This window comes from Girardinichthys multiradiatus, chromosome 20 (genome assembly GCF_021462225.1).
Source record: "Girardinichthys multiradiatus isolate DD_20200921_A chromosome 20, DD_fGirMul_XY1, whole genome shotgun sequence".
Taxonomy (NCBI): Eukaryota; Metazoa; Chordata; class Actinopteri; order Cyprinodontiformes; family Goodeidae; genus Girardinichthys; species Girardinichthys multiradiatus.
This window is the reverse complement of record NC_061812.1, coordinates 7006839-7017889: the sequence shown is the minus strand read 5'-3', so window position 1 is coordinate 7017889 and position 11051 is coordinate 7006839. Positions and strand designations below refer to the sequence as shown.

At 42.9% G+C, this 11051-nt stretch overlaps 1 protein-coding gene across 1 annotated transcript; it reads left to right on the top strand.

The window, feature by feature from the left end:
• The first annotated feature begins 518 nt into the window (after positions 1-518).
• Positions 519-10694, top strand: tomm34 (translocase of outer mitochondrial membrane 34). The gene is made up of 8 exons (XM_047348740.1): positions 519-847; positions 1620-1764; positions 5987-6086; positions 6391-6543; positions 6853-7025; positions 7289-7436; positions 7766-7892; positions 9245-10694. The coding sequence occupies exons 2-8, from the start codon at positions 1635-1637 to the stop codon at positions 9344-9346; spliced, it is 933 nt and encodes a 310-aa protein (XP_047204696.1). The 5' UTR covers positions 519-847; positions 1620-1634; the 3' UTR covers positions 9347-10694.
• The last annotated feature ends 357 nt before the right edge of the window (positions 10695-11051 follow it).

The following is an 11051-nucleotide window of genomic DNA, read 5'->3' as shown; positions in this document are numbered from 1 at the left end:
GTATGATAATTCTTGTGCAACGCAATAACGTTAATTTTCAGTCTTGCCCAATGAAATGAGTGAGTGGCACTAATTCCTAGAGACAAGGAAGGTGATTGGTCCACAGTTGAGTTGCTGTGCAGGTTAACCAATTAGAGCTAGATTGTATTGTATGATATATAATAGTAGTTTTAATTATTTTATGATGGACTGTAGCAAAGAAAGAGAAATAACAATTATGTATGATTTTAACACGATGAATTACGAAACTAATTATCTATTTCAACATTTAACTATGTAATCATATATTTATTAAATTACAGAAACATTTAAAGTATCGAACATGTACATTTTTATTCTTCAAATCGATCTGTTACCATTTTATTTAAGTAATTACGTATGTAAATATTTATTAAACTAATTCATTTGGATTGTGACACTCCACAAGACCAGAAGAAAACCTGAGCGTAAACAGAGGAAAACTGAAGCAGTGGCGCCCTCTAGTGGACAGACCCTAGAAGGCGCAATGCAACGCAACGGTTATTCGGCGTCAGGTTTGCCACACTTTGCAACGTCCCTGAACGCAGCGTTAAAACGAAGTGAAACCGATATACGTTAGCCGTCCCTCCACTAAAGCGAGAAGTGACTAGAACCAACCGGCATCTTCTTTACACCACCTGCGTAGAGATCGAGGACAACCTCGTGTCTGTAAACCTGCAGGACGACATTAGTGCTCAGAGTAATGTTGATGAGGGCTGGTTTATTTGGTAAAAACAGTGAAGACAACTGCCAACGGTCGTCCCTTTCTGCGTTGTTTTGAACAGTAGGATTTCCCCGCTGTGTTCCTTCCTATTAGACCAAACAGCCGGTAAGATGTGCTAACATTGGCAGAGCTAGGTTAGCAGTAGCTAGGTAGTTAGCTTTAAAAGACACCCCTCAAAACACTCTGTCCACAAGAGTCTTGTTTCACAATATAGTCACGATAAACTGTCGTTTAGTTTTTGTAGTTAAATTATTTGCAGCAAATAATGAATTTGTTTAACTAACGTATGATTTAGAAAGCCAGACTTCTTTGTTGGATTATATCATTAGCTAACGTTAGCTTTTCTTTGATCACTAAATTGAAAGTTATACAATCACAATGACTTTAATAGGTGAACCGACTTGTTGTTTGTCAGCAACCCATTTACAATAAACTGCACTGACCGAGTATATTAATGTACAATTGCTGTCACAGAAGGATCCACAGCCTGCGAATAACTGTTATAAGGAATGTTATACCTAAAGGTCGCTGTTGCTTTCTTTTTCACTTTCCTTGGTGTCCTGTTAGGCTCTTTGGATTGCTGTGTGTAGGAACGTCATGTCAACACAAACGGGTCCAGTTTACGTATAGATAAATGTTCTCAAATCAATCCAGTCCGACTCAAATTCGGTTTCATGCAGTTCATTCGATCCTAGTTATAAGTTTAATTATTGTATCCAATCATATAATTATGTTTTTGAATATCTATCATTCCCTCAGCTCTAAAAAAAAAAAAATTCTTAGTTAGAATTTAAAGGTATCTTAAATATAATTCCTTTTAGTAAAAATGATCAAGTTCCTGAGCAGGTACATTTTCCTATTTCTTTTCCTGCAACAGTTTTAAAATATAGAAATGCCTCAGAAACCGAAGCCCAAGCCGTGGACGGAACTAAAGCAGGCAGGAAATGAATGTTTCAAGACTGGCCAGTATGGAGATGCCACCGGTCTTTACAGCCAGGCCATCAAGGAACTGGAGAAGTTCAGTGAGTATTTTTGATTTGATTTTTAAGTCCAGTGATCATTAATACAACATATTCTGGGTGGGTTGCACATTTTAAAAAGCACATGATTAAAGTAAAAACATATTCAACATTTTTTTTTTTTTTTTTTAGTATTTACGCCTCTGAAGAGGTTGAGCAACTTCACTTTATAGAGTCGCTCTTCATTTTCCTGGTGTGGGTTTGCTTGTTGCCCCCCAGCTCAGCCGTCTCGTGTTGGGGTTTACCCCAGTGGATGAGAGGGTCGCATCCCTGCGCCTTCGGGTTGGGGAGAGGTCTCTGACTATCATTTCAGCCTACGGGCCGAGCGGTAGTGCAGAGTACCCGGCCTTCTTGGCGTCCCTGTCGGGGGTGCTGGATAGTGCCGCTCCCGGGGACTCCATTATTCTGCTGGGGGACTTCAACGCCCACGTGGGGAACGACAGTGACACCTGGAGAGGCGTGATCGGGAGGAATGGCCTCCCCGATCTGAATCCGAGTGGTGTTTTGTTATTGGACTTCTGTGCTAGTCATGGTGTCCATAATGAACACCATGTTCAAACATAAGGGTGTCCATCAGTGCACTTGGCACCAGGACACCCTAGGCAGGAGGTTGATGATCGACTTTGTTGTCGTATCATCAGGCCTCGCATGTTTTGGACACTCGGGTGAAGAGAGGGGCTGAGCTGTCCACTGATCACCACCTGGTGGTGAGTTGGATCCGCTGGAGGAGGAGAAAGCTGGACACACTTGGCAGGCACAAGCGCATAGTGAGGGTCTGCTGGGAACGCCTGGCGGACCCCTTGGCCGGGGATGTATTCAACTCCCACCTCCGGGAGAGCTTCGACCAGATCCCGGGGGATGTTGGAGGCATAGAGTCCGAGTGGACCATGTTCTCCGCATCTATTGTCGATGCTGCTGCCCGTAGCTGCGGCCGTAAGGTCTGCGGTGCCTGTCGCGGCGGCAATCCCAGAACCCGGTGGTGGACACCGGCAGTAAGGGATGCTGTCAAGCTGAAGAAGGAGTCCTATCGGCTGTGGTTGGTTTGTGGGACTCCTGAGGCGGCTGACGGGTACCGTGAGGCCAAGCGTGCTGCGGCCCGGGCTGTGACAGATGCAAAAACTCGGGCCTGGGAGGAGTTTGGTGAGGCCATGGAGAAGGACTACCGGTTGGCCTCGAAGCGATTCTGGCAAACCGTCCGGCGCCTCAGGAGGGGGAAGCAGTGCTTCGCCAACACTGTTTATAGTGGGGGTGGGGAGCTGCTGACCTCAACTGAGGACATTATTGGGCGGTGGAAGGAGTACTTCGAGGATCCCCTCAATCCTGCCATCACGCATTCCCTGGTGGAAACAGAGGCTGGGGACTCGGGGTTGGACTCTTTCATCACCCCACTGAGGTGGTTAAAAAGCTCCATGGTGGCAAGGCTTCGGGGTTGGATGAGATCCGCTCTGAGTACCTCAAGTCTCTGGATGTTGTAGGGCTGTCATGGTTGACACGCCTCTTCAACATTGCGTGACAGGCGGGGACAGTGCCTCTGGACTGGCAGACTGGGGTGGTGGCCCCCCTTCATAAGAAGGGGGACCGGAGGGTGTGTTCCAACTACTGGGGGATCACACTCCTCAGCCTTCCTGGCAAGGCCTGCGCCAGGGTATTGGAGAGGAGAGTCCGACCGATAGTCGAACCTCAGCTTCAGGAGGAGCTGTGTGGTTTTCGTCCCGGCCGTGGAACACTGGACCAGCTCTATACCCTCTACAGGGTACTCGAGGGTTCATGGGAGTTTGCCCAACTGTTCCACAAGTGTTTTGTGGACCTGGAGAAGGCATTCGACTGTGTCCCTCGTGATGCCCTATGGGGGGTGCTCCAGGAGTATGGAATCGGGGGCCCTTTATTAGGGGCCATCCGGTCCCTGTACGAGCGGAGCAGGAGTTTGGTCCGCATTGCCGGCACTAAGTCGGACCTGTTCCCGGTGCATGTTGGACTCCAGCAGGGCTGCCCTTTGTCACCAGTCCTGTTCATAACTTTTATGAACAGGATTTCTAGACGCAGCCAAGGGCCGGAGGGGGTCTGGTTTGGGGACCAGAGGATTTCGTCTCTTCTTTTTGCAGATGACGTGGTCCTGCTGGCCCCCTCTAGCCAAGACCTACAGCATGCACTGGGGCGGTTCGCAGCCGAATGTGAAGCGGCTGGGATGAAGATCAGCTCCTCCAAGTCCGAGGCCATGGTTCTCGACCGGAAAAGGGTGGCTTGTCTTCAGGTTGGAGGGGAGTTCCTGCCTCAAGTGGAGGAGTTTAAGTATCTCGGGGTCTTGTTCACGAGTGAGGGAAGAATGGAGCGGGAGAACGACAGACGGATCGGTGCGGCTGCCACAGTAATGGGGGCACTGTGCCGGTCCACTGTGGTGAAGAGAGAGCTGAGCCGAAAAGCAAAGCTCTCAATTTACCGGTCGGTCTACGTTCCTACCCTCACCTATGGCCATGAACTTTGGGTCATGACCGAAAGAACAAGATCCCGGATACAAGCGGCTGAAATGAGCTTCCTCCGTAGGGTGGCCGGGCACTCCCTTAGAGATAGGGTGAGGAGCTCAGCCATCCGGGAGGAGCTCGGAGTAGAGCCGCTGCTCCTCCACATCGAGAGGAGCCAGTTGAGGTGGCTCGGGCATCTGTACCGGATGCCTCCTGGACGCCTTCCTCGGGAGGTGTTCCTGGCACGTCCCACCGGGAGGAGGCCCAGGGGACAGCCCAGGACACACTGGAGGGACTATGTCTCTTGGCTGGCCTGGGAACGCCTTGGGCTCCCCCTGGAGGAGCTGGAGGAGGTGTCTGGAGAGAGGGACGTCTGGGCATCTCTGCTGAGTCTGCTGCCCCCGCGACCCGGTCCCGGAGAAGCGGAAGACGACGAGTACGATTCTTCATTTTTCTAAAATCTGTGTCAGAGATGGTGGAGCTTTTAATTTGTACCATTTAGAGACAAGTGCCAGGCTTACTGGTGTTTTACTCTGGGTCGGGCCTGAAGGTACCATGATTGTGGAACCTTTAACTTTCAGACATGTAATCCAGCCCTGAGAATCAGAAGATTAGTCTTAGGGGGATATTTTCCATCCTTGTCCTCAAGATATAAGTTTTAACAACCAATTAATAAAACTATCTGAAGGGAGTAGCACAATATTTAAGTCACTGGTTTTCACTTACTGATATTGTGAATATGTCCAAATTAGTGTAGTATTTGTATTAATACTGTAACATACATTATTTTGGTCTGAAGTAGGGCTGGCACAAATCACCTTTTTATTATTATCATTAGTATTATTATTCTAAACACCCTTTCCTCCTAATATCATAATGCATTTTATGTGTTTATCCCAGTAATTTGTTTATATTTATGGCATACCATAAAACAAAAATAAATGAAACAGCATGTTAATAACCTTTGTATTTACAAATTACAAAGAGTACCTGAGTATTCAGAATGAGATTAGATTGGAAATCACAAAAAAGAGCTCATATAAGCTATTAGGGAAACCTTTAAACAAAAACATGTTTCCATAAAACTTTATTTTGTTTAAATTAGAATCATTACAACTAGATAATGTAAATGACACCGTAAGTCTGTATGGTTGGCTGCCCCACAGGTTTAGGAAGCTTTGACAGAGCAGAATTACTGCTGAGGAGATGGATGGAAAACAAGTCCAAGGCAGAGTGAGAAATAGAAGCTGGATGCTTTAAGTCTATATTATCAAGTTTGCACATTGGATGCAGTCACAGTGGTTCCTCAAGTATTTATTCAGTAGGAAAGTACAGCTGACCATTGTGGGTAGCTGCATTACCGCCGACTCATCAGTATCATCTGGGTCTCGTCTCTTCAGATACTCTTGCGTCGCATATGTGGTGCTGTGGTTTGCAATGAAACCTCACTGTGTATCTCTTGTTTACCATCACTAAAAAGCACTCCCACACCACAGAGCAGGGAATTAGACGCTTTATTCACTGAGTTTGCTTTGAGACTTGTTCAGATGAAGCCAGACATTGACTGGAGCTGAGCTAGTCTGAAGTTTTGGAGGAAAATAACTTTAATTTTTGTTCAATTCATACCTTTTATGTGTTGACTAAAAATATTTATGTTAATTGTCAATGTCGTCGATTATGACGACAGCACTAATCTGTACCTTCACTCCTTGGGGTCCTGTATGCAAAACATAGCGCTTTAAGCCATTTTGTTGTTCTTTTTAAAGGTAAAAAGAACCCTGAAGACTTAGCCATTCTGTACTCAAACCGTGCCGCCAGCTACCTGAAGGATGGGAACTGTGCAGAATGCGTGAAGGACTGCGATACGTAAGTAGTTTTCATACGTTTCTACTTTGTGTCTTTTTTACCATTTTCTCCTTATTGCTTTGACCTGTCAAGCTTCTTTTCCTTTTGTATGTTTCTGTGTTTTAGGTTTGAAAATTCATGCAGTGATTGGTTTTAAACGAGTCATGTTCATGACTATGAAACGTTGCTTTTAAGTGTATTTATAACCTTTAATGTGAAAAATGGGCCGTTTGTTTCATTTTAGCCCCTATTCCAAAACATACGCTGGGTGTGTATCATCACACACCCAAAGTTGTTGACATGTAATGTGCATGTGCTCTTTCAGGTCTCTGGAGTTGTTCCCGTTCAATGTGAAGTCTCTGCTCCGACGTGCTGCTGCCTACGAAGCTCTGGAGCGTTACAGACATGCTTACATAGACTACAAAACCGCTCTGCAGATTGACTGCAACATAGCAGCAGCTCACGACGGCACCAACAGGTTAGTAACCAGGTCAACTGGTCCGTGTTGTTATATCCGACAGATAAATACATTTTAACATTTAGGAGAGGGGTGTTTGAAGAAAGAACGTCTTTGCTGAACAGTGGTGACAGGACCAGTTCTTTATATTGTTACTTTATTCAGTGAAATGTTTGTTTATTTCACTGTAAAGCATTTAGGTCCTTGCATGGTTTTAAATGTGATTTTAAAAAGAAATTGACATTGGCACTGTTGGCAGCTTATTATAAAGACTGTAATTTATTTAGTGCTTAAAGAAAATAAATTCTCGTTTTCTCTGCTGTTTCTCAGAATGACAAAAGCCCTTACAGAGGCAGATGGTCCATCATGGAGAGAAAAACTTCCACCTATCCCCACGGTCCCTCTGTCAGTGAGGGAAAAGCTCGCCCAGCAGGCTGCACCCAACGCTCTGAAGCCGAACCCTGCTCCGCAGCACAACGGCATCAAGAAAGCAGATAAACCTGGTGCATATCTAGAACGTTCTAGAGAATAAACTAACTTCACAGCTCTTTTTTTTTTTAAAGTTTACTTAGAATGTTTAACGTTATTCTTCAAGTGAACTTTTAATAAGGCATATGCATTTAGTCCTCATTGTTTTCAGCAGCATGTTGAAGCTAACATGAAGATTTGAATCTTTAACTCCACATATTAAATATTCATACTTCTTTTGATCAAATGACGAAGGTTAAACGTTTTTGGTTCCATTTTCTTTTTGCCTTCTTACCAGCACTAAATGACAAAGACATAAAGAAAGCCCAGGCTCTGAAGGAAGAAGGCAATGGTCTGGTGAAGAAAGGAGAGCATAAGAAGGCCATAGAGAAGTACACCCAGAGCCTTAAACTCAACCCCAGCGAGGCCACAACTTACACCAACCGGTGAGCCAGGCCAGTTTAATTGTTTTGTTCACAGAATCATATGAGAAATAATTTCGATTTTGGTTTGGGGGCATGCTTTTAATGTATCGTATCACGTACAGTGTATATATGACACACTTGAAAAGTATGACAAAATGAAAATATGGCAAACATGGATCATAAATAAAGCAGACATGAAAAAAAAACAAACATCAAAGACCTGTAATGAGCCTTTATTTACTAACATTTAATGGATGAATTTCAGTTTATCAAATGAAAAGTAGCTGTTTGGTGAAATTCTGTTTTAGAGAGCTGGCAGATGTTTCAGTCGGCTGTGTAATTGTGCTCAGGGCGCTGTGCTACCTGTTGGTGAAGCAGTACAGGGACGCCGTCAGAGACTGCACCGAGGCTCTCAGGATTGATGGCAGCAACGTGAAGGCTCTCTACAGGAGGGCGCAGGCTCACAAGGAGCTCAAGGTAACAGCTCAAATCCCTTTCATGTCTGCCCTTCAGTCTGCTTCTGTGTCCAGAGGTAGGAATAGTTACTGACCATTGAGCCTGCAGCATCTCATCACGCAGAGTGTGCACATTTAACTTTTTAGAGTTAAATTATTTAAAAATTGATGTAACTTCTCTAAACACGCAGATTTTCTGCAGATTTATTTACCAAAGATTAAAAAGTGCATTAAATATGTGTAGAATTTGTTGTATTTTTCATTCTTTCCTATAAAAAAAAATACTCCCAATGGCTGCCCTTTTGATGGCAGCAGTGTGTTGATGATGCTCTTTTAAAGCACAGGCAGGTTTTCTTATGTTGCATAATGTTTGTGACACATACCTGAGATGTTAGTCACAGCCTTACATACACAGCCTATCACATTCAAGACACTTTGGGGTTGGAGTGGGAGAAACCCTGCTGTCAGTAGTTAATTGCAGCCCCAGTTTTAACACACTATAGATAGACATGCATACCTGCATTCATAGCAACACACACACACATACACCAGGGTCGAAGCTCTACCCATTGGTATTATTTTATTGTATGAGGGCATGGGCCATGTCTCAGGGTGGTGGGTTCCTGGCTGGTGGCTGATGCTTCTGAGGGATTTTGGGTCGACCGTGGGCCGTGGGGACTGAGCTAGGCTTTGGTAGGGATCCCTTGGTTCCATTAGTCTTGGCCTTCCTGGTAGAAAACATTTAAGGTAGCTGCAAATCTTCCTGCCCAAGTGGCTGCACCTAATGTTGCATCAAACGAAACAGACATCCTGTTTTACTGAAAAAGACCTAAAATATGGACCATAAACTCAACATTTAACAGGATTGACTCACTGTGAAATCACTGTACTATTGAAATGTTCACTAAACGCAGGACAGTCTCAGTGTGAACTCAGTCCATGTTTGGGACTCATGGCCTAAAGCAAAACTCAGTCCTGTTTACAAAATGATGTCTAATTTTATATGTTGAAAATAATTAAAACATTCATTAAAAGAAAAAAATGTCTTTTGTTTTATTTAAGGTTTATGAGAACCATGAACTTTTTAATCAAACCTTTTACCTAAAAAGCTGTAATGGTTAGTGCTGTTTCAGTAAATGTCATCTCAAGGCATTTTACAAACCAGATTCATTTCCTCCAACTATGAGTTGTCTAATGTATAATACATGGCTATATACCGTTGAGTTTAATCAGTCAGCTTTAGAAAGAAAAAGAACCTTTTTGACTTTCTTCAGTTTTTCCGCTTGAAATCTTTTTTTTTTTTTTTTTTTTTTTCATATCAAGTCTCAGGTTTGATTAGCTTTTCCCCTAAAGTTCTCGTCTTCGTCCCTGCAGGACATCAAGCCCTGTGTTGATGATCTGAGCAGTCTGCTGAAAGTGGAACCCAAGAACACAGCTGCTCTGAAGATGCTGCAGGAAGTGCAGAAGAAAAAGTGAACTCAGCAGCCGGCCGGCGACGTGATTCAATCCAGTCCGATCACACGATCCGTTTACTCCTGCTTGAACAAATGGCCACAAAACGCCTCTGGAAAATGCAGCTCAGTTTGACAAATTTCTAAAGACTTTTCCTGGATAAAGAGGTGTTCATAGTTTGATTGTAATGTAACATTCAGTCACTTTATTCAGTATTTATGTTTATTTATGGAAGCTGCGGTTATTTACACACTTTCTCATAATTCTTAGAACAAACCTGTATTATCATTTCTAACCAAAAAGTTGAGCTCATAGAATATAAATATACAATGCACAGCGCTGCATGATTGGTCTGCATCAGCAGATTTAATGAATAAAAAGGATGATGAAGAAAAGAAAGTAGTTGGTCAGGTTTTAAAAGAGCTGTTTTCAGAAGCTAATTAACTCTGCAGAGTTCAGCAGCTAATTTTAACATTATGAGTAACCCTTGAAACACCCCAACATCGGTGAACCTGCTGAGTCCTTAAACCGATTCATGATCAAACTCATCAAACAGTTAAACATCACTGAGGAGTCAAAAATTAGCACAGGGGTTACATTCATGTTGACCCTGTTTAATAAGTCAAAAGTAAAATATTGTCAGAAGTACTTCCAAGCTTCGGAAGGCTGTCAGGTTCAAAGATGCAACCTTTTTAAATAGGATTTCCACAAATCCTAAAGTTATCCCAAAGATTTAAAATTGTAAACCAATAAATTGACAACTACAGTTTTAGGAGTAATTAGAAAAGCAAATGAGTCACCTTGACTGGAGACGTAGATCAGGATCATATTCACATGAAAATATAGCAGATTACCTGTGCTGATCATAAAGGTCTGTTCAGCACACCATGAAGACATTTTACAATCATTTTCACATTTTACTTGTGGGTTATTTTCTTCTGGGGTTTTAATTGTGCACAATTTTGCTCGTCAGTTTTGTGTTTAACCTCATACCATGGGAGGTTCGAGACGTACAGCGAATTTATTTTAGAATTGTTGTTTTCATGTTAGGTTTGATGAAACAGGACATGTTTTGTTCTAAACAGCGCTACCATGTCAGAAATATTTGTTTGCTTGTATCGGGACGGTTTGTCACTCCTCTGAAGGACTGATATATAAACCAGCTAGAACTAATTTCCCACTACGTCATTTAAATAAATTACTGTGTCTTCATTTAGTTTTTTCCTATTTTTTCACCGCATTGTAGAACTCTGTAAAGGTTTTCTTTTTGATTCATTTGCAGCTTTGACATCTTGCCTGAAGTGCCTGCCTTTGTCATTTATCTGCTGCTTTGGATTAGTGCATGCAAAATAAAATTACAAAAAAAAATGCACCTTCAAATTCATGTTGTTTTTTTTTTCCAGGGAAGTTTTTGAAAATGTCAATTCATCACAGACTTTAAGAGTTGGATGAAGCTATTGTGGTGTAAATTACCCCTCAGTGTGAACCATTGTTTCACACTTTTGGGTTCAGCATTGGGACTTCACCATGGTTGTCTTTTTGGAATAAAAAGTCAACATTTTTCAGAAGAGGATGTAGCTAGAGAATAGATGGAGTCTTTATAAAATACATTCTAAATGAAACTGATCAGAAAGGTTTGGTTATCACTTCATATATACCAACAAGGTTTGCAATCATATAAAATGAGTCCCAGGCTTATAAGATGTCACTTACTAGTTCTGGAATAAAA